This window comes from Notolabrus celidotus, chromosome 9 (assembly GCF_009762535.1).
Source record: "Notolabrus celidotus isolate fNotCel1 chromosome 9, fNotCel1.pri, whole genome shotgun sequence".
In the NCBI taxonomy this organism is placed as follows: domain Eukaryota; kingdom Metazoa; phylum Chordata; class Actinopteri; order Labriformes; family Labridae; genus Notolabrus; species Notolabrus celidotus.
In genome coordinates, this window is record NC_048280.1 from 21,257,431 (window position 1) to 21,281,421 (window position 23,991).

General features: G+C 40.5%; 1 protein-coding gene across 3 annotated transcripts in view; it reads left to right on the forward strand.

Moving 5' to 3' along the window:
- Nucleotides 1-23,722, forward strand: part of trpm3 (transient receptor potential cation channel, subfamily M, member 3) — a 158,522-nt gene extending 134,800 nt beyond the window's left edge. For all 3 annotated transcript variants that reach the window (XM_034692533.1, XM_034692530.1, XM_034692531.1), the window contains 11 exons: nt 1,394-1,686; nt 3,553-3,781; nt 6,803-7,006; nt 9,745-9,885; nt 11,537-11,665; nt 12,294-12,545; nt 14,795-14,969; nt 17,282-17,429; nt 18,783-18,976; nt 19,148-19,280; nt 19,534-23,722. In XM_034692533.1, the coding sequence (XP_034548424.1) occupies nt 1,394-1,686; nt 3,553-3,781; nt 6,803-7,006; nt 9,745-9,885; nt 11,537-11,665; nt 12,294-12,545; nt 14,795-14,969; nt 17,282-17,429; nt 18,783-18,976; nt 19,148-19,280; nt 19,534-21,154 (3,519 nt within the window). In that variant the 3' untranslated portion in view covers nt 21,155-23,722. The remainder of the gene's footprint in view (nt 1-1,393; nt 1,687-3,552; nt 3,782-6,802; nt 7,007-9,744; nt 9,886-11,536; nt 11,666-12,293; nt 12,546-14,794; nt 14,970-17,281; nt 17,430-18,782; nt 18,977-19,147; nt 19,281-19,533) is intronic.
- Nucleotides 23,723-23,991: the final 269 nt, after the last annotated feature.

The window sequence follows — 23,991 nt, forward strand, 5'->3', positions numbered from 1 at the left end:
ACTCTACAGAATCTTTTAATTAAAAATAGTTGTTAAGTGTGGGCAGTGTGTCTCACAGTCTTTGAAAGGAAGACCTAGAGGCACATTTAATTAATTTTACCAGCAATCTGTATACACGTTCAGCCAATTGAAGGCTTGGTTTCTAATACAGTGAATGATACATTTCACAATACCTTGTACAAATCTATTTCCACTTAAATTTAACCACTGACTTAAGGACTATGAAGACAAAATGCATAGATGCATAACTGTTTTAAGGTCACAGACAGCATAAATGTATACAACTCTAATTAAACATGTCAGAACGGCCCACTTAGCTGAATAGGTAATGACTTACCTAATAGAATTACATAATATATGTGCTGTGTACTCGTATGTACCCATGGAGTACACACCATGAACTATCCACATCATAAAGCTTTCATCACAGCATGTGTCACACAGTTTTCTCTGAGGTATTCATATCAAATGTGCATGGCTGTCCGTTCCTTTGTACGTCCGCCTGTGTGATATCTGTCTGCCCGCCAGTAGGAGTTCTCACTTTGTTTTTGTCTTCACCTTAATGTCTTGACATCTTTCTGTGATCCAGATTTTTATGAAATCAGTATGGCATCAGAGGCATGTTTCATGAAGTGCTGCTGTTAACCTTAATTTTCAAAAATAGGTGTCACTGTCAACTGGATGATTTAACGCTGTACCATTATCATATTTCTACACATCCTCATAACCTGTCTCAAAGCGGGCAGCACTTGAAGAGCCACTGAAAGCCATTTCTCAGATCTCAGTTATTGGTCAGCTGTCAGTGGTCCTTAATCGATAAAATGTGAATTATTGGAGATCAATACCGCTGCTGCAATGCCATTTAGACACTAACTGGTAGTATCTATCTCTCCAGAGACAGAGAGGCAACCTCAAGACTCAATGACTTATTTTTCACTAGAGATTAAAGAGAAAGTAAATAAATAAATAAAAATTAACTAAAATATTTTTTTATAGTGTGTGAGACTAAATCTATTATTGTGTTCTGTTGTGCTTTGTCCTTTTAACGGTCTTCCAAAGTCTGATTTAGCATTTGGCAAATCCTAATCATGTGGATGGTGAACAGGTTTAGAAAATATATATTTTGGAAATGCTTGCTGTGATCTAACCTCCACACACAACCCAACAGGACTAACACGGCCAAAACAGAAGGACAAGGCCTTTAGAGTCAAAGTTTAACGGCTGAATGTGATCCAGGTTCTTGGTTTTCTCCCATAATTTAGGTTTGAAACCCAAAGGTTTGACTGAATGCATCCAAATAAATCTCAGCTTTAACTGAAGACACTTAGGTGCTGTGAATGTCTACATAGCTGTCTCTTTCTTTACCCTAACTCACTCTATTAATCTTCATTAGGACGACATGCCAATCCGCAGGGGACGCCAGAAGACAACCCGTAAACGAGAGGAGGAGGTGGACATTGACTTGGATGACCCTGAAATTAACCACTTCCCTTTCCCCTTCCATGAGCTTATGGTGTGGGCCGTGCTCATGAAACGCCAGAAAATGGCGTTGTTCTTCTGGCAGCATGGCGAGGAGGCCATGGCCAAGGCATTGGTGGCGTGTAAGCTTTGTAAGGCGATGGCACACGAAGCCTCAGAGAACGACATGGTGGATGACATCTCTCAGGAGCTTAACCACAACTCCAGGTGTGTGGTGTGAATTATGCACACACAAACACACACACACACAAACACACATTCACACAAACACATAGACACATTGCTATTTCAGCTTCTCTGGTTACAAATATAATATTTCAATATAGTATTGTTCTTCAGATCTGACCTTTCAGTAATGCTTCTGCACTAAATGATTTACACAAACTTGAGTGGTAAGTCTAGACAGGCTCATCTTCTCCCAGCATACACCTGTATACTGTGTATATCCACACGCACAAACACACACACACACACACACACAAACACACACACACACACACACACAAACACACACACACACACACACGCACGCACACGCACGCACACACACACACACACGCACGCACACACACACACACACACACACACACACACACACACACACACACACACACACACACACACACACACACACACACACACACACACATGCCTTCCTTTGAGCAAACTGGCCTGTTTCAGTCTACTTCCGGCTCCCGTAGGGCTTAAGTGACATACATACAGATGTCTAATAACATGCATCATCGTTAGTTATGGATATGGATCTGAGATGAAGGTAATCACCTAGATGAAAATCCTGGCAATTTATATGACTTAGTTAGTGAAAAAATGTTTTGAATGTGCAAATGAAGCGCAGCCACATCAGCCTCAACTCCCTACACACGCACACACGCACACACGCACACACACACACACACACACACACACACACACACACACACACACACACACACACACACACACACACACACAAACAAACACACACATACACAGAGTTTAACTCAGCATCCAGTTAATCTTCCATAGAGAATATAGCTTGCTCTCTTGGATGGTTTTTTAACTACATACATTTTTATGTTTTAATTTGCGGTTGTGCTGTTTATGTGGATGTGTGTATGTGAGTGTACGTATCAACTCAAGGGATATATGTGAGAACTCGTGCTATCTATAATGTGCAGAAGTACATACAGTAATGTTTACATTCTATGGGGAGCTTTAACTCTCCAAGACATCTACAAAGATAAATACTTGAGGTATATTTGTGTTTTCTATTTCATCGACAGAAACATTTGCTCTGTTTATTTGACTTTGTGAGGCCTTGTTTTATAAATACTTTAGTGTGTGAGTCCCTTGCTATACACAATAAACCACACAGGAGAGATTGCTTCCAGTGTAGTGTGAAATATTGTTCTGCAATTTGTGAGTGTAAGTGTGTCTTTTTGCGTGTGTGTGTGTGTTTAGAGAAAAGTTTCTTCAGAGGCTTAAATTAGGTTGAAGCTTAACTTGGTGTATTGATTTTGTTTCTTATTGTCTGGAGGGGTTGGTGCTTTTGCAGTATTGAGAATTTGAAAGAATCTGAGGATTTTCAGTGTTTATGTGTTTTTTTGTGTGTCTTTACATCAGCCATATAACCTCTCGATATTTAGAAATCTCACACATATTTGGGCCTAATTTTCATTTCATTTTTAGCTCATTGATTCTATAATAAGCTCTTTGAAATCACTTTACAGCTATAATGATAAACAGGCATACTGACTCACTCACCTTGGAAAAGATACACATAGTAACCCACGAGAATTTGGACCCTCTACTGCGCATCTCTTGAAGAAATTAGATATGCCATCCTGTTTGGCCTTGGCTATGTCTACATGCTGTGTTGATATGAAAGATGTAGTAGCTAAGTGTGTTTTTGTGTTAGTGTATGTATGCTTATTTAATCTCTCTACAGTATGTGCAGATAGTCAGTGATTCCTTGACCACTTTCCGCAGATTTGTAAATATTTGAACAAAGTATTTTACTATTTCTCTTCGTGTCCCTGCGTGTCTGTATATGTCCTCTATATAATTTCCTAGAGAGTTCGGCCAGCTGGCAGTGGAACTCTTAGACCAGTCCTATAAACAGGACGAGCAGATGGCCATGAAGCTCCTGACGTATGAGCTGAAGAACTGGAGCAACGCCACCTGCCTGCAGCTGGCTGTAGCAGCAAAACACAGAGATTTCATCGCGCACACCTGCAGTCAGATGCTGCTGACAGACATGTGGATGGGACGCCTGCGCATGCGCAAGAACTCAGGCCTGAAGGTAAAAGACGTGAGCCAGATGTCTATACCTGTAGGTACAGAAAAGTGTACTTTCATTAAAGTGAATATTTTCCTCACTGCAACTCCAGTATTTGGTCTTAAAGAGGCGGGTTGTACTGGAAAACAAGAATCCCCTCAGACTGCCTGGGAAAATTTGAACAGCAAAAGTAATGAGAAGAACCCCTCCCTCTTTGCGAAAGCTGTAGAGATGGCCCAAACCACTCTGCTGAATATGGGTCTGTTGAGTGGTTCACAGGAAAGTGGAGAGTGGTTGTCCATGACATCTCCCAGGTGTTATGTGCAGGAAATGTAGGGATGTGAAGCATAAGACAACTGCTGATTACCTTCCTTTAGAAAACTTATTAAAACTGAAGGGTTGTTTTGGACATAATGTGCCCATGTTAAAAGCAGGCCAATGAGAAACAGCATTTTCATGTACATATAAGGACACTTATAATATGGGTTTGTATGTTGGCATAAGCAACAAGCTACTGCAGTGGCACAGGACAAGGTTTTAGATCAGTGATGCACAGTTTTCCCCACATGCAACGTCTTAGCATTCACACAAATCAACTGCTCTTCTAATAGTTCATTTGCAAAAACAGTAAACTCACTTTTGAAAAATTAAAAAAATGTTTCAATAAACATATATTTTTTAATATTATCTTTTGGTATGATCAATCAACTGAGGTTGGGTGGCTTTGACTAAGTCAAAATGACTTTGCTAATCAGAGATATCTTGAACATTTTACTTTATCAGGAATCTATATATAAAAAGAAATGTATTTTGAAAATGTATAAAAAACTGAGTTATCTGTTTCTGCAAATGAACTCTTCATATGTCTCTGAAATTTAGCATCAGTAAATTGCTTCATAGAGATAATATAGAACATTTTGTAGGTAAGTAGAGATGGTAGGAACATTGCAGATATGGTTGACCACATCTTGGTTGAGTCTCTGATCACATCATGTACCAAAAAATCAGCCTTCAGTTAAGATAACTCACTTTACTGTGCAATGAATGCCCATATACACTTCATACATAGATCTGACCCTGACTGCACCATTCAAAAAAGGAGCTTCCTTCAAACAAAGTTCTTGCAATTAAGAATTAACAAGCTAAAGCTGCAAGCTCTTTGGACTGAGAGGTTTTAACTGCGGTTAGACCATGACGACTCACTTCCCAATAATGAAGAGAGAGAGTGCACTGGAGTGTGAAAAGCAGACTACTGAAAGTTTGTGGGAGGCCAGGACTCAACAGACATTATTAATCTGTTGACAATTACAAATCAAGCTTCAGATTGTTTTCTCTGTAATCATGGCTAATCAAGCCCCTGCGGTTCTGTTAAAATTCAAAAGTTTTTTAATAACTTCTGTTTGTTCAGATTTTTTTAATAGCAGAAAAATAATTCAAGTAAATTTCTGTAGATAACTTGATGTAATGTAGGAGTGACTGTGTTACCTGATGCTCAGCCAGTCAAGGTGGTTTGTGATGGTGCAGAGGAGGAGGAAAAGGTGGAGGAGGATCAGCCAATAGTTGAGACTTATTGGACAGTTAAATCTAGGAATATAGCTAGTATCTGTTCAAGGTTGCCATCCTGCTTAAACTTCCTCCTCAGCCTCATTTGCATTAGCCCACAAAGTGTTCCTGTAAACCAGATGGGACAGAATAGATGACCTTAATTGTTAACGAATACCTGGAAATAGGGCCTCAGATTTGTTACATCCAGGGTAATGTAGTGAACATACAGGGAGGAGGTTTCATTTAAGACTGATGGTTGAGTTTCCAGCAGTTTTTGCTCATGTGGGTTTTTCTGAACATCTGGTGGTGGTGTGATAGGAGGCAGCTACAGGGATCAGAGAGGGCACAGTTATTTATAATAAAGAATCTCCTCAGGACCCACTAAAGGGATGGCTGAGTCCACACTTATTCATACAGAAAGAGAGACAGGATGGCTAGCTTCTCGTAGCAGAGGAGGCAAGAACTGCTTTAAGTTGTGTTTGGCCTTTGCAGGAGTGAGGTAGAGAGCAAGCCCCAAGCTTAAAGCTGTAAGCTCATCGGAGCAGAAAGACAGAGAGGAAAACCACAAGTTGAACAAACAAGAATCACTGCCCTTAGAAGTTCTCGATGTACCGCAAATAAAATCAGCAAAATTTGAATTGCTGTAGTTGTGAGGATAGTCGGCGACTATCGTCCACAAGTCTGACTCACATTAGAGTGTGTCACTGGAGGCTAGAAAAGGACTATGAATGTAAAGTGAGTGCATTGATTTCTTCACACATCGGTCGGTCACTATTGACATCTCTTCTTTCCACTCCTTTGATGACTGATGACAGGAGAGGTGGAGAAATCTCTTTCTGTGCTGTGGTTATAATTTTATTTCTCACTTGTCACTACTCCTCTTGTGTCAGGTTATAACTCACCTCATCTTATATGTTTTATTAGATTATTACACACATTTTCTCCATTTTACGAAACTGGTGAATATGGAGCTTTAACAGATATTTGAAGAAGAGGTCAATACAAAAACAAAAGTGCTAAATTAGAAGACAGCTGCTTCTCGAGAGAATAGACACTTGATTGCACTCCTCTCCATGCTCTTCTCACTGTGATGCGCTTCTTTTTAAGCCAATATGTGTCTGAAGTGCTTACAGCACGTCTGCCTTCTTTTGCTGATGCAGGTGTGTGTTCTTATCCATCTTGGCAGCACAGCCCCCTTGCTGCCTGTGTGGAGTAATGCTTTTTTAATTGACTTCCACCATGAGATCCCTTGCTTCTGCTCTTATAAATACCAAAGCTTTGTCGTTTAGCTATTTACAGGCTGTGGTATGCTGGTGAAGGGTTCAGTAGGGTTCAATTAGGATGTGTGAGTTTCAAATGTGCATGTTGTAGACAGAAAATAAAGGTTGTTTTCCCTCATGTTTGCACATAAAACCAAAGGTCTTTATTACATCTGCTCTTCTCCCGAACTTTCTTCTCCCCCCAACCCCTCTCCCTCCCCTCATCTTCCTCAATACCAAGGTGATCTTAGGGCTGCTTCTGCCACCGTCCATCCTGAGCCTGGAGTTCAAGAACAAAGATGAGATGTCCTACATGCCACAAGATCAGGAGGCGTACCTGCAGGAGAAAGAGGAGGAGGAGCCAGAGAAACCAGTCAAGGAGAAAGAGGAGGAAGACATGGAGTTCACAGTAAGATCTTACTGTGAGACGCAGTACAACTCCGTGGTGAGAGAACCCACCTCAGCCCCGCATCTCAGAATCTAAACACACATGAAGATTTTAGTTGAAACATACTTGTTCAGATTATAGAACTGATGAGTGAACACAACCCAGATTCTGTGTCTCTTGTGGTCAAGATTTAGACAGTGTTTCTCTGCACACACATACTTGTTTCTCTATTCTGGCTGACTGGATCCTTCCAGGAAAACCAGCCATAACTGTTTCTTGTTGTCTCAGCAAAGACATGGTCGTGGAGTTGTAGCGTCTCAGTCTGTCGCTGCTTGTGGGTTCCCTCGTGTTTGTTTCCCTTTTTTTTTTCTCTCTGCCTTTCTTCTGGTCCCTCTTGTTCTCTGCCCGGCTCTCCCTTTACTCCTTTTGTTCTTTTGAGCTCTGCTCCCTCTCCTTCTCTAGCTCTTCCTCTCTTTGTCTCTCTCTCCCTCTCTCTTCAAGCTCAGTTCTGATTAAGGTACAGTACTGTATGCGAGCCGATTGCTGCCCCTCACTCTCTCACATCGTTGATGGCTTGCTGCAGCTCACCACTCAGCATGTCGGCTGCTGCTGAGCATGGGAGGCCAGGCTTTTGCATTATATAACCTTGTCCGCCTGCTGCTGCAGAGCTTAAATCATGCAGAGTCTGAGCACCTTCTCCCTGCTCACAGTGGAACAGTTGGTCCATCTACATAGACATGAATGTGCAGCAGAATTAGCACTTGTTCCATTTCAATCCAATCAAGGCTAGAGACAATACCAAGATCCAGTTTGTTTGTTAAATTCAAGACCTGAAGTTGAAAGTCAATCTTAACATACTAACATGATCTAAGGTTGTTCTATTCCACGATTGAACTGAAGTTGAACGCCTTACAGCACCACTGTACATACTCTTCATTTGCATAAAGCACAGCCAGTAAGCTAGCGCAAAGATTCACAGAGGGGCCATTTTGCACATGTAGTCCTTGAGGCAGTGTGGTGTTGAACAAACAACACTTCTGCCAGGGGACGCATCTGCAATGAGTCCCGTTCTTTGCCTGGGCTTGTGACTGTACAAATGCACTTCCAGAAAACCTATGAATCACACAGAGATTCATACAGATTAACACGGTCTGGTGCACCACAGAGGGAGATTGTATTGTCCCAGGCTCAGATGCTTAAGATAAACAACACTGTGATGAATGTCATAGCTTGTGTTATAGCTGGTGTCCACTTGCTGATCGCAAAATGTGCATGTTCGATACAGTAAAGGCATGGGGTGATTTACACACTGGCATCTGAATCTCTTCATCCCAAAGGCCATATTTAAGTGTGCCCAGGACTAAACTTGGGATATATATGTTTCACATAGTCTGAAAAATAGAAAACCCTTGTCTACTTAATTATTTCTTCTTTAAACTTGTATTTATTGAGAGAGGATGTTTGGACAGACTTTCACATGTCTTATCTTTGCCCAGGTCTGTTATACTGTGTACAAAGACAGAGTGCAGTAACTACATTTGCAGTACAATTTAGATTAAAAAGGTATGAGGTTTTCAGACTGGACCACAACAGTGAAAAGAGCAGAAAGTATGTAATTATCTTATAACGCTAATCCTCTAATGCCAATGCACATTTAATGTCTGCTTTCTCTGATAACTTTACCCAAACAATAGTTGCAGCTAAACAATAAGTTAATTTGCTATTCATTTTTTGGCCACAAAATCACTCAGAATTTGCTAGAGTCAACAGAAACTTAGATCCCCCAAGCTAGCACCCTTTTGCATGAGTTTGCTGTTGTTTTTATTCCCCTCCATAACATATTGACTTATCTACTGCTTTATGTAATTGTGTGGAATAACAAACCTAACAATCAAATGCGATTAAATACAAATTGATGTTTTCCATTTGCAGCAAACACCAAAGAGAAATCAATAACAACATTGAGCTTTAGCTTAGGCTGCAGCTATCACGTCACTTGATATAGCTCCCATACTTGAGCTGTTTTATTAGCTATTTTAGGGGCAGACACTGTAGTATGTGTACTGTGGAGTCCCTAGCACACAGATTATCAAACTTTGGGTTAGAAAATTGACAAGACAGTCAGTGACAAGATATAAGTCAGTCTTAGAAGAGGATGTAGTCACTGCGTTTTGTCTTTGTAGGACAGAATACAATACAATACAACCCCATGAATGAACTCCCTCAGAGGTCTGGTTATGCTTTGACATAAGAGACCATGACCCCCATACAAACAGTGGACTCTGATCCCTCTCTCATGGATAAAGAAATGTGTCACAGGTCAAAATGAAATATCTTTGTCTTATCTTTCTATCTTTCCTTTTTTCTGTCTTCTTTCTTTTTTCATGATCTTGTCTTTCTTCTGCTTCCTTGTTGTCTGAGACACAATCCATGAGTGTCTGTGTTTGTGTCATACTGTGTGACCAGCCTTCACCCAACACTTCACCTCAAACACACATTTCACATTTTGGAATGATCACATTGCCCGTGCTTGCTTCTTTGATGTTGGTGTTAAACTCTGCTGTAGTCATATAGTAACTCCTTCCCCCTTATCTTTTCCCTTCTTTTTCTATTATGTCTTTTCTTCCCATTCCACCTCCTCTCTTCCACATACTTCATTTTCATTCCTCTCCGTATCTCCCCTACACCTCCTCCTCTTGATTTCCAATCCACGTCTTCCCTCTTCCCACTCTCTCTATCCCTTGAATCTTTCTCTCCTTCCTCCCTCGCTCCATGTGGGGTTTGCATTCCCCCAGGCAATGCTGGGTAAGGTAACCACAGAGACATCAAGAAAGAAGGACGTTGAGGAGGTTCAAAACCGCCACCGCCTCATACCCATGGGACGCAAGATATACGAGTTCTACAACGCTCCAATTGTCAAGTTCTGGTTCCATACGGTCAGTGTCAGCTTCAGCAGCACCACCCACACACTCCACTTCCCTTTGGCACTGTCAGAGCGTACTGTATTTTCTGCAACCGCATCTATTCCTGGTTCCCTGCTGTTAGCTTCTCCTGTCAGGGTGCCTCTATTGTCATTAACCTCCTGTTCCACCCTGTCATTACCTAGCTTTACTGGGGAGGAAAGTTTGTGTGAAATAGATAGAAAGTCTGCTGGAAGCAACATGGTGAGAAAAGTACAGAGGAGTAAGGGAAAGTAGGGTTTTATTATTGAAGGTGTAAACACAAGGGAACCTTTGAGTTGCAGCATATGCCAATGAAAAAAAACTGTGCAATAACTAAATATATGTTTTATAGTTTTAGAGTGTCTATTGGTATGAGAGAGTATGTGTGTAATGTGTATCATTACCTCTCTCTTTACAGCCTGCTCTGTTACTCTAGATGTCTTTAAAGTCTGCATATAGTCTGTGTTTTGTGAGCTTGAGTGTTATGTCAATATAAGCTGATCTTTTGTTTCACAAGCCGTGGCCTGGGCTCCTTCAATTTGCTTGCCCAGTGAAAACATCTCTTAACGTCACCAGCAGGGATTTCACTGTTTATTTTCGCTGAGCAGATATCTTCACTGTCTTTTTTTATTCTGTTCTCTATTCTCTGGCTGTATTACTCCCCTCCTCGTCTTCATCCTCACAACTCCTCTCTTCCCTGTAGGTCAAAGGAAAAATAATACACTGTGAATAACATTATCACACTCAAAGAAAAGATGATGTGTTTTCCTAGGCTCCAAACGTGGAATTACCTCATTGCCAGATTTATACATCTGCTGAACAGGTTTATAACAAACTGTGCATGTGGTACTGAATGAAGTTGTCAAACGTAGTAAGAGTCACTTCACGTGCCAACTTCACATGAATTGAATTAGTGTTCAGGAGATTGAATAACAGACTTAAAGAACATTTGTACACAGTTTGTCTTATTTGATGTGTAATTCAAATACAAAAAAGGCTTTCATCCTTTTTCTAAATAAAAATGTGTACATAAAACCAGTTTTTCAAAGCTGTCCAACTCTCTGTTGAATGTGTTCATTCAGTTCAAATGCTCTAAAGGCATACAGAATGGACAATCAAAAATTATAATGTATCTCTGAGCAAAACAATGTTAGATCCCTACCTGTTAATGAGAAAAACACAGAAATATTACATAAATACATTTATGTCAGATCCTCCAAACCTTATCATGAGACAGCCAGGTTGATATTGTGATTTAAATGTTATCTTCGTGAATCATGACGAGCCCCAGTCTAGATAGAAGTGAGGAAAAATTGAAAGTGGACAGCTGTCATGCATTTAAATGGATAAAACCACAGGAGACACATTATGGACATTTTCAGGCCAAGCATGGAGGTTCAGCAATCAGGTGGCTTGACATCAAATCTCTATTATCACATCTGAAACCCTTCATTAAAGGAAGGTGTAACTAGGGTCAATCATTCGCTAAACAACTGTTGGATATGAGCACTCACACAAAGCCCTTTCAGCCAATTTGTGTACGGAGATGGTTCAGCTGTATTGATGTACAGTTTTCTAAAAAGCACACAAAGCACAAATGTTATACTGATTTCCCTCCTCTGTTGCTTTTTTTTAATTTATGTAGATGGCTTACGTAGGCTATCTGATGTTGTTCAACTACATTGTCCTGGTCAAGATGGACCTGTGGCCTTCTCCTCAGGAGTGGATTGTCATCGCTTACATCTTCACCAACGGCATCGAGAAGATGAGAGAGGTAAAACAGATCCTTCTAGTATCCACATGCTTATGTGCCCCGTTCATAAACACTTCTGTTCTGCAACAGTACCTGATGGCCTGAAGACACAAAGCTTGTCACAAAAAAATCACCTGTCACCTTTATCCTCCACTGAAGGGTAAAGGTTACAGGTGATGTCCACAAAATCAAACAGTTCATGAGATATTGTCAAAAAAAAAACATATGATGATCATCAAGAAAGGAAGATTAAAAAAAAGAGTAAAGGGGAGGGATAGAGATAAGGGGGACATTGTGGTGTAAAAGAAATAGCAAGATTTGGTTAAAAAAAAAGAAGAAAAAAAGAGGTATTTAGCATTATGAGAATGTCTCTTCTGCTGTGAATTTACTGTAAGTGTATGAAATGCATTAATCATTATGTCACATCATTATCTGCTGCACAACAATGCCCCCCTCAGACATCTGCCTACTACTAGCCTCTGATTGGTGAACATATACTGCCCTCTAATGGTGATCAAGATGTGTTGCTTTTTAGAAAAAAATAATGTTCTTTCAACCCCTTTCTGGGCTCATTTCAGTGTTCCCTCCTAATCATGTTAATGAACACATTCCTTATCTTTCCTTCATTTCTGAACTCATTTGTGGTCAGATCCTGATGTCAGAGCCGGGGAAGTTGTTACAGAAGGTGAAGGTGTGGCTTCAGGAGTACTGGAACATCACAGACCTCATGGCTATCCTCATATTTTCTGTGGGCATGGTTCTGCGTCTCCAGGAGCCGCCACTCATGAGTTACGGGCGGGTCATCTACTGCGTCAACATCATCTATTGGTATATCCGGCTGCTGGACATCTTTGGGGTCAACAAGTACCTGGGTCCTTATGTGATGATGATCGGCAAGATGGTGAGAGGAGGCAGGGGTTGTCATTTGATGTGCGCCTCTGACTGTTTTTGAATGTGTGTGAGTCTTCTCTGCCCCCAATATCTCTCTCACTTCTTTCACCATCATGTATTCTTCATTCATTTCTAACTTTGTCTGCGTTTGCCCTCTATGTAGTGTGGTCTCTGCCGATCATCAGAGTATTCTGAATCTCATAACAGATAAGGATTAATTTGTATTTGGTGTTCAGGCTTGGGGCCTCATATGCCCCCAAACCTCATTGTTTGATCTCAAAGAGCAAAGGATCAGAGCAGCTCATGCACAAAAAAAAGAGGGATCAAAAGCACAAATTGGTATCTGTCTGATATGCACTTGTCTTTAACACTTGCTGTGTACCTCAGCACATTAGCTGTCTTTGATCTGAGAAACACCATTTAGATGGGACAGAACAATGCTGGTGGGGGGGGGGGGGGGGGGGGGGGGGGTTGTATACAATTTAGCGAGGGGGGAGAAGCCGTTTTGTTAGTCACGTATAACAGAAGAAATGCCACCATCCTCCAAGGCTGCCTTCTGTTCTTGTAGTATTTATAATACATTAATTTAACAAAAATACTGTAAAGCTTTTTTTTCTATTCTGCTTACTTTGTTGTTTAAACAAAGTGATCACAATAATAGTGACAAATGTAGCTCTAATTTGGCCCAGGTGATTTGAGGTGCATTTCGACCAAGAGTTCCGGGGTCTTTTAGCCAACAGAACTAAAAGGTTCCTGTGGCCCCATTGGTGTCTGCGTTTCGACTGTGGGCTGAAGTCCCAGGTAGATTGTGCAAATCAGGCCAGTACGTATGGAGAAAACCGATATTGAATAATATTGTGATATCTTAATAAAAAACTAAACTAGTATGCATTCCCAGGAACTCCCTCTGTGTTACAACAGCTGTGTAAACTCCATAAACACTGTTACATTCAGCCGAAAGTCCCAGGACCTTTGAAAAGGTGGGGCTTTTGAGGGGGGAGATTATCTACCCCTGAACTAAATTTAGACCCTGGTTCCTCCGGTCGAAACACTCGTAGTTCAGGGGTAAAGTCCCTAGTTCTGGGGTAAAATTCCTGAAGTCAAAAACCCCTTTGGTGTTTATTAGCTATACAGAAAGATAACGCACTCTAAGCTGTTTTTTGTTTTTGTATCGAGGACTGTGTTCCTCAAAGACCTGTGGATCAACAACAGCCAATCTTATGCTACCTGTTTTTTTCTTGTGTTTCTGTTTCAGTATTTTTGTCTTTGTAAAGCACTTTGTGACTTTTGTCTGTGAAGGGGTGCTATATAAATACAATTTACGTATTTAATTACAAAGACATTGAAATAAAGATGAACTCAGAGGGAGGTTTTTCTCATGTTGGCTTTTAAACCTTCAATACAAGGGCACAGACACGTGCAAAATTAACTTTGAAGGTAATTTGGCCGTTTACTTCCACCCTAGTAAATATCTTTTGTCTCGTGCTTGATCCAACAGTAGAGAAGTGTGTGTGTTCTGTTTACCCCACTTGGCACTGCCCACATTCAATATGAAAATAAATACATTTTGCTCAGTGGGCAATGGCTGTTCGCCTGCATGCACACATGCTACTGTGCCAGAAATTTGGAACTAAACTAAATCAAGTGCATGGTAAATGGTGTGTTCAGGTTGTCCAGGAAAAAGTAAACTGAGGTTTGATTTACTAACTCAGAGTCACATGAGGGATGGTGATGAAAAAATACAAATGCCAATCATCATTTTCTGTGCTTGTCTTGCTGAAACCCACTAACACACTTCACTTTTGTTGTCTCATTTTTGTTTAAACTTCTTCCCTTGTATTTTTGATTCCTTATGTTTTATCATGGCTGTGGCTCAGTGGGTAGAGTCAGTCGTCTATCAATCAGAAGGCTGGCGGTTCAATCCCAGCTCCGGCAGTCAAATGCCGAAGTGTCCTTGAGCAAGACTCTGAACCTCAAATTGCTCCCTCTGTTGTTCAAAGGTGTGTGAATGTAAACAAATGAGATTAGCTAACACTGATGGTCCCTCACTACATAGCAGCCTCTACCATCGGTGAGTGAATGGGTGAATGTGACGAGTAGTGTAAAAGCGCTTTGAGTGGTCAGAAAGACTAGAAAAAGTGCTATATCAGTACAAGTCTATTTACCATTGCTCTTTCTTTAAAAAAATATTCTTACCAACTTCTTCCCCTCTCTCTTTGACAATCCTCCTCTTCCCCCCTTCCTTATTTCCTCCGTTAGATGATCGACATGATGTATTTTGTGATCATCATGTTGGTGGTGCTGATGAGTTTTGGGGTGGCGCGTCAGGCCATCCTCAACCCGAATGAAGACCCATCCTGGATGCTGGCAAGGAACATCTTTTTTATGCCTTACTGGATGATCTATGGAGAGGTGTTTGCCGACCAGATTGACCGTAAGTTCTGGGACAGAGTGTCAGATCTTTTCAATCAACTTTAATTTTCTTAGTTTTAGGAAAAATAATTGACCTGAAGAGATATAGAGATGCTTAATATGGCTTAATGCTCATCTTTCTCCGGGCAAATGAAATGTAATGCTCAGTAATTCCTCCAGGTGTTCAGTTTTAAAACAGAATACTATACGCTACACTGCACGGTAAGATAAGCTACACATTTAAGTACAGGGAAGTGCTTGGCAATTTGTATTTCAATATAAAAAAATCTGCATTATTTTTCATTTCAGTAACTCAGCTTTTTGCGTCTACACATACATATATCTGTTAACTGTCACTTTTTCTTGATCGTTTTTGCCCCTAAATTATTTGTTACCCAGTAGACAAAGACTCAATAAACCAAACATAGAGCAGTGTCTGTTAGAAAAAGTCTTGAGAGTACGAGTGCCTTCATGTGCTGGTCTGTTGCCGTTTTGTATGGCTGTATATATGATGGTGTGTACAGATTGTGAGGAGTGGCCCAAAGAGAAGAGATCTGAAATAATGTTTTCGTTCTTTGTTTCAGATATGCATAGTAGGAAGTTACAGCACAGGCTGAATGAAAAACTCTGGCCGGCCGAAAATTACATTCGAACTCTTGGAAGCTGGCGTAGTCATGGTCCATCCAACACTGCCCAGTGCAGTCAAAATCCCAGTAAATCCATAGATAGAGGCCTCAATTTAACCACTTTCACCCACCTCTCCCTCATCATCCTCACATTTCCACCATGTCATGCCAACTCCGACCACTAGAGGCCACTTGAGACACAAGTGTGCATGCAACTCCACAGGCTATAAGGTTAAAGTTGCCCTCATGTGTTCGAGATCTTGGGTCATATGTTGTTTCTGAAAAGACTTTTTTTTAAACAAGAAGCTTGTCTATGAGAATTTGAAAGTAAATGATGATGTGTCAAAAATGCTGCCTACAATGAATAATACATAGCTCTAAATAAGTATTTAGTAGTTTGACCTGAGGATATATCATAAAGGCAACTTCACCCTTGCTAATTTTGGCACTGGCTGGCAAATGGCTCTCTTACATGGCAGAAGCACTTTTCAAAATGGTCCTAACATTTCAATGGCATTTGTTTCTGGTCACATCAAGAGGAACTATCAAATTGAAGATTTGGTAGTTCCTTGATGTCTTTTTCTCTCACTTATGTATTTATTTCTTAATTTGTGTCATTTGAAGAAGTGACCCTGCCATGTTTGTACCATCTGTCACATATCACCCTCCAAGCTCAGCTTCTCACCGGAGCAATTGCAACATTGCTAAAATACTTCTGCCAATATTTCCAAAATTAAACAAAAAAATAACTAAAAATGTAAATATCATTACCACACACCACAAGAATTATATAAAAACATACACTCCTCCACAGCAGAACATATAAATCAGCCACCTTTCATCATCTGTAATCTGTTTTTTCAAGTGGTTCAGTTGTCAGAGTTTTTAATCAAATTTTGTTTTAGTAAAAATAAAACAATAGAAAAATTAATTCAGTTCTCTGTCTTTGGGCTGCATTGTGTGAAACAATTGAACATGAAGCAATAACGAGCATGACTAGAATGAATCTGAAAGGCAAACAAACTGAGAACAAATGCTGAATGTTCCCCAGATAAGCCACAGCAACTGAACCATCACAGATGGAAAAAACATACCGTGTATCCTGAATACATTTCAGATTTTTCAAAGCAATCAACCATTGCTGAATGAAGCTACGGCACACATATGTGACAATATATTTTAAACATTGTCTACATGTTTAAATATATTGAGAACACAAATTGTCGTGAAACATGATGAATGCATTTTTGTGTGTGTTTGTTTTCAGATGCACATTTCTGAACATGAGTCCTCACCATTATAATGTCAGCTTTTTCCAGTCCCTCTTTTAAGAAACATAAGAACATATTGTGCATCTTGTTTGTTTGCAAACTAGATAGCTATGCTTTTTGAGCACTTGTATGTGTCTTTGTCTTGTTATTTGTTTATTTGTTTGTTTTGTCTTGTAATCAGTCTTAAGTTTTGGCTTTAATATTTCACTTTTTCTTTTTAGAGTTGATTTTTGTACTTTTTTTTAAAACACTTTTTTATTTCAAGCTGTATCTTCTGTTTACATGCTGTGATGCTTTGTGTGCATGTCTTCATAAACTGTTATGCATTTACAAATTTCTATAAAAAACAATTTATGATTGATTCAAGTCTGTACCTACTAACAGGGTAAACCTCATCTTAACCTGTATGTGTGTGTTTGTTTCGTGGCCATGTGTAGCCCCCTGTGGGCAGAACATCACTACAGAGGATGGGGTAGTGGCCCTGCCTCCCTGTAAGACGGGTGCCTGGATTGTCCCTGCCATTATGGCCTGCTATCTGCTCGTCGCCAACATCCTGCTGGTCAACCTCCTCATAGCTGTGTTCAAGTACGTAAGCTCTTGAATTATATAAGTTTTTCCGCACCGCTGCTTTACAGACAGCTCACGGCCTGAAATACATGTTTTTTGACAGCATGGTGTTAAAAAATAAATGTTTGCTGTCCTCCCACACTCTTGCAAAAAACATCACTAAGATGTGGCTTTTGCACTCAGCAGTATCTAATTAGACGCAACTGTCTTCAAACTTTTCTTGATTTTCGTGTGTGTGCATGTGAGGAATAGAGAAAGTGACAGTGGTTTCCAGTTGAGCTGCTGTTGAGCTGCATTCATTAAAAGCTGGTAGCAAATTGTTCAAACAAGGCAGTAGGGCTTCTTTCTGCTCAACATTATCATACAAATCAATCAATCAGACTTTATTTATTAAGCACTTTTCATACAGTGGCATTGTAACACAAAGTGCTGTACATAAAAACAACCTTAAATATAATAAATTAAGAAAAAAATCCCACCCCCACCCCAACCCCAAACCCACCCCAAATCCTAAGGTTAAGAACACAATATATGCAACAATAGTAATAAAACAATAGAAATAAAATAAATAAGTAAAAAGAAAAAGAAGTTGCTGAACAAACTGAGGAAACCCTCTCATAATATCTTAATGAGGAAACACTGGAGGTAAAATAAGATGTTAAAACTCAACACAGGAAACTAAAATCACCAAAATAAAATACATTTCTAAGATAATACAACACTAAAATATTAAACCATTAAAACTTAAAATAAATAAATAAGTACATAAAGAAATAAAGTTGAATAAAAGTGACTAAAATTTGAAATAATAAATAAATGACTAAATAAAACTGTTACGAATAAAGACAAAACTCAGTTAAAAGCGAGACTAAAAAGGTAGGCCTTGAGTTTGCTTTTAAAAATATTTATGCTCTGTGCAGCCCTCATATCTTCAGCTAGGGTGTTCCACAGGTGTGGGCCGTGATAATAATAATAATAAAAAAGGTCTATTAGTGTGTTTTAATAATCCATGTAGCAGGGAGTATCATCCTCCTCTACACGTGTGTCAATGTAATCAGCAAAAAGTAAAATGGATAAAACCAGCAGTTCAGTTGGAGTCTTAATACCATTATTGTGATACATTGCATCATATAAAATCAGTTTCTGTCACATTTTTCTATATTTCTTTATTCTATTATTTATTTCCACACACAGTCTATGACTATGCAACACAGGAGCATGCTAACAAAAGGGAATTAGTTCATCAGCCTGTATTCTGACTGGATTGGGTTATGACCTTTGTTGTTACTCTGTTGAATTGATTCTGTTCATTTAAGCTCTCAATGGATGTAATCTTTCTTGGCTGATGAGGTATTTTGTCCATCATCACAGTAATACTTTCTTCGAGGTGAAGTCCATCTCCAATCAGGTCTGGAAGTTCCAGCGGTACCAACTTATTATGACCTTCCATGAGCGCCCAGTCCTTCCTCCTCCCCTCATCATCTTCAGTCACATAACCATGGTCCTCAAACATCTGTGTTGTCGCTGGCGCAAGCATGACGACGACGAGCGGGACTATGGGCTGAGTGAGTGACAGATAAACATTAACAGCTCCTACTTCAATCAATCAATCATTTTTAAAAAAAGTATTATGAACTGTTTTAGTATATTCTACTGAAGCTGTTTTTATTCTAACATTCAAATTGTGATTTATGAAACAGTGGCATTATCACTTCCTTAAACTCTTCCATCCACAGAACTTTTCATCACTGAGGATGAGCTGAAGAAAGTCCATGACTTTGAGGAGCAGTGCATAGAAGAGTACTTCAGGGAGAAAGATGACCGTTTCCATTCCTCCAATGATGAGAGGATCAGAGTCACTTCTGAAAGGTCAGAGAGAGCTACGTAGAAAAAAAATCCATGAAAAAAGTGTTTATAAATAAGTGTGGTCCTCTGAAACAAAATCCTCAGTCAGTTTTCTTGCATGACAGTTCAGTGGTGCATGAAAACCCTACTTTGATGCCTCTTTCTTTTCAAATGACCACATCATGTTTCTGTTGAGGTCTCGTTAATGTATCTCTCCATGATAATTCCTCCTTTGATATACTTGTAATGTCTTGTCCCTTCTTCTATTCCTTATCAGGGTGGAGAATATGGCAATGCGTCTGGAGGAAGTAAATGAAAGGGAACACTTCATGAAGGCCTCACTGCAGACTGTTGACATCCGTCTTGCCCAAATGGAAGAGCTGATTGGTCGAATTGCTGTGGCGCTGGAGCGTGTGACCGGTGTCGAGCGTGGGGAGGTCAACAAAGCACGATCCCGGACTTCTTCTGACTGCACAGACTCAGCTTACATACTCCGCCAGACTGAGTGTGCAGAGGCGGCATACATCCTTCGTCAAAGCAGCTTTAACAGCACAGAAGGAAATGCCTACCGCCTGCAGGAGGCGCTAGAGGGAACAGCTGAGGGCTCCATGTCCCCTCCCTCTCCTACCACCTTAGCTACACGAACAAGGAGCCACTCTTTTTATGTCGGAGGTGGTCGTGGTGGTGAACGCGCAAGTGGAACTGAAAGAGCTGAGAGCTTCTTCAAAGAGCGCTCCCTAAGTCTCCACCGGGCCAACAGTTCACAATCAGTGTCCTCAGCCGCTGCCACCAAGGAGTCTAAGCCCCTCCCTCTGGCTACGCTGTCCGTCTCCCAGCAGCACCGTCCATCATCATGCATTGATATCTATGTCTCTACATCTGAGGAGGTTGGGCCTGCAGAGGTTTTTCTGGATCCTCTCCGTGTGGTCCCACAGCTCCAGAGAGATTCCTCACTGCAGTCAGATATCATGGAGACGGTGCTGCCGGGAGGCCGGGACTTCAGCAGCGCCGCCACCAGCGGTATGGGCGACAGACACTCGGACGGCGGTGCAGGCAGCAGTGGAACAGCTGGAGCCATGTTTGAAGACAGTGCTGCAGCTGATTTGTCATTGTGCTCTGCCCACCTCTTACCAGACACCACTTTACCTCCTTGGGACATGGAACCATCCCCACCTCCCTCCGCTGGACTCCTCGAACGCTCCAAGAGCAGCCGCTACCTCTCCACAGCAGGCACAGGGTTCCTGGATGAGCCTCCTCTTGTCAAGTCCCACAGCCTCATGTTCACCCCGCGAGGTTGTTACGGTGGCCTAGGGGCAGGAGTCCAGGTGAAAGCTGCAGAGTACACCAGCATCACAGACTGCATCGACACACGCTGTGTGTCAGCTCCATACACACCTGTAGAACGCTCTCATTCCCCTGGATCCACCTCATTCCCCTTTGATAAACCCCTAGACATTAGCTCTGCCTCTCACCCAGAGAGAGAGGCAGAGCTTAGTCATACCGAATCAGATCCAGAGGACCCTGAGGACTTGATCCCAGCCCCTGATACCCCTCGTCTAGGGGGCCTTAGTGGGCCCAGTGGGGCCCCTCTCTGCTCCCCTTTCTCTAGGCTGGAGCGAGCAAACAGCTGCTCTTCAGATGACTCCCATCCTTCCCTCACGCTGGCTCCTCCGCACCGGAAGAGCCTGTCAGTGAGTGAGAGGATGGAGAGGGGACCGAGTCTGGGGGCAGACAGGGGACCTGGGCCAGGGGGCCGGGGTCTGGCAGGAACCAGAAACCCTTTCCTCAGGAGCAAGTCTGGAGCGCGGCCTGAAACAGCAAAGACTGACAGCCTCTCCATGAGAAAGCTGGCCACACCGTCAGCTTTTCGCAGCTTTGATAGACAGAACTACACGTGACAAGAACAGAGGTCAGCACACACACACACTGACAGGACCGGAGAGAGAAACTAAGAGGGTTGTGGGTTGAAGTAAAAACAGGAGGAAGTTGCCCATAGATGCTGATTTGGGTTAGACCTAAAGTTTCTCACTTGTGTAATGCTTGGAAATTTAAAGGTTTATTCAAAGTCAGCATTTGTGGACAACTTTGACGTAAATCATAGGTTGGGGAAGGGGAAGGTTGGGTGGTAGATGATGGGGTCCTACTGTACACCAGTCAAAAACAAAGAGCTATGAATTTAGATTAGTTTTTACCTCCTCTTGTAGCTGAATAACTCTCAGTGAGGTGTCATGGCAGTGGAAGGTGTGTTTGTTCTGTATGTCTTCCATCCACCACCTTTACATCAAGTAGACATTTGTCAGTTATCCCACCACATATCAGTCACGTTAGTCAGAGAAAGTAAACTGTTACCTCTAGCTTTATTTTATCGTATAAGCTTTTAAGTCCAAGAGACTCCAAGAGAGAAGAAAAAGACAGCCACCTCATCTTGTCCTTTTTCTTAGCATAGTCAGTACTGTCACTTCAAATACATTTTCCTCTGTTCATATGATCCTAACTCCACTCTGTGAGACCCAAGCAAGAGAAAACAGACCATTTCTGTCTGCTTAATAAATAACCACTAAAGGTTTTGGAACCATTGAGAGCTGTATTCCTCTTTTGGCTGCACAGGAAATAATTGCAGTAACATGGCAACAGGTTACCTCTGGATACTCTTAAACACATGAAAAAAAAAAAAAACATCTCTTTTTTTTTACAGCATATCAAATTTGCCTTTCTATGTCTCGGGTTTGTAGCTTTATTTATTGACATAACTGTTATTACTTTTTTCGTTGTCAGTTTAGCTAGAAAAAGAAAGAAGTGTCTGAACACAATCCAGTCAAAAGGTCAGGAATCAAGTCACATTTTGTTCCTATTATGACTGTTAAATGGAACAGTAAACACTGGATATAACTGGCCTCGTGTAGAGAAAAGATGTAGTAAATGTGACATGAAGACTAGCAGGCGTCAGAATGCAGTCCTCCACAGCTTAACTGTAGGGCAGTGAACCTGTAACAGGAACACAAATCATCAGAGTCTTTAACTTTATGCATTTGAAAGTACACATGCATGGTTGCACTCATGCACAGTCTGAAGTCTTTCATTAAAAATGAACATTATTTCAGGCCAGATCACTGAGAGCGCCATAAAGTGCAATTGTAAAAATCTGGGACAGGAGGGCGCTGTTGGTCAATTTTAGAAGTTCCCTGAGTGCTCCTGATGTGAACCTCCTTTGTCTGCACCTAACACCAAAAATTTGTACTTTCCATGAGCCTTTGATATTATTTCCCCTAGCTCTCCTCTTTCAGGGTTTGGCAGTGGCATTATTTGTAATGGTTCTATATCCACCTCAATCTAATGGATCCGTCCTTCATCTATTCCATAACTGTCAATCATGAGCTTTTCTCCTTTATTTCTGGAACTGCTTCAAATCACGCAGCTGCAAAGGCAGATTTTAAAAAGGAAACAACTATTAATTACCACGCCCATCAAAAATCATATTCAATGCAGAGGCAATTGTTTTCCTGCGTTTTATGCACTATAGCTGAGACATAAGAAAAACCTGCATTTTCTGTGACATGGAGGGGAAACATGGGATTGTTATAGTTAAACAATGAAAGCCAGATCAGTGTTTGAGAAATTTCTACTTCTTTTTTTATTCTAATGGAAAGAGTAGGGTCAGACATCCTTCTCTGATAGCCTTGTAAAAATAAGATAGGAGAAATGAATACTGATTTTTTTTATGTTTGTTTTATATCTCCTCACTATATCAATTCAGTTGAATCATGTTGCATTTATTTTGAGATTGATTCTGTTTGTTGACATTTTCTTGCTCATTATTGATAAATGCAGTAAATGCCTGTTTGAATTATGAAATCAATATTTATATCTTCTCAGTGATATTTTGTCAAATTTTAAGTATTTTCTAATCAAGCTTTTAAATTGCATAAAGAAGACCATCAACATGCACTAAATGCTGATGTATTATATTATTTATTAACTATAGAACTGTCTGATATCCTGTACATTTCAATCATATTTAAAGTATTTAAAGTAGCTTTTATTCTATGTTTATCAAGCAGCTTATGAGAATTTTCTAATGTAAAGTTGACGTGGCAGCACACTGTTGTCAGTAAACCAAACTTAGGGTGCCTTTTGGCATGTATGGAGTATGTGGGGACTGAAGTGAAATAAATCTGTGAATTTTTCCTATTTTTCTCTCATTATAGAGCCCCAATATCTGTGATTATTTTTTAAACATATGGCTTTGCATACATTCATAGATTTTTGTTATTGTCTCTGATGGATCAAGTAGGGGAAGTATTGTTATATGGAGGCTGTATCATTGTTTGTTTTGGACATTTTTATTTGAGTTTACCAAAATTATAAAAAAAGATATAATGATGAATTATATATTTTAAAGATAAAAAATGTATTTGCACATGATACTTGGACATAAAGACGGGGATAAAGCGTGGCCCTAGATATTATGCTGGTGCAGCTACTCTGTGTATTGCTTCAGTTCTTATCATAGACTCAACTCTTTGTCACACCCAGATCTGTTTGATGTCCTTAACTGTTCATAACCTGGAGTCCAACCTGAACCTTAAAGGGGTGCTTAGTATTAACTCTCCATAAAGAGAGACTTCCTATTAATTGATTTTGAAATGAATGTTTTAAAGTGAAGGAACAGTTGCTGAACTGCATTTCCATTTATCCTCAAAAATGAATCAGGCATAAAAAACACAGGATGCTAAAA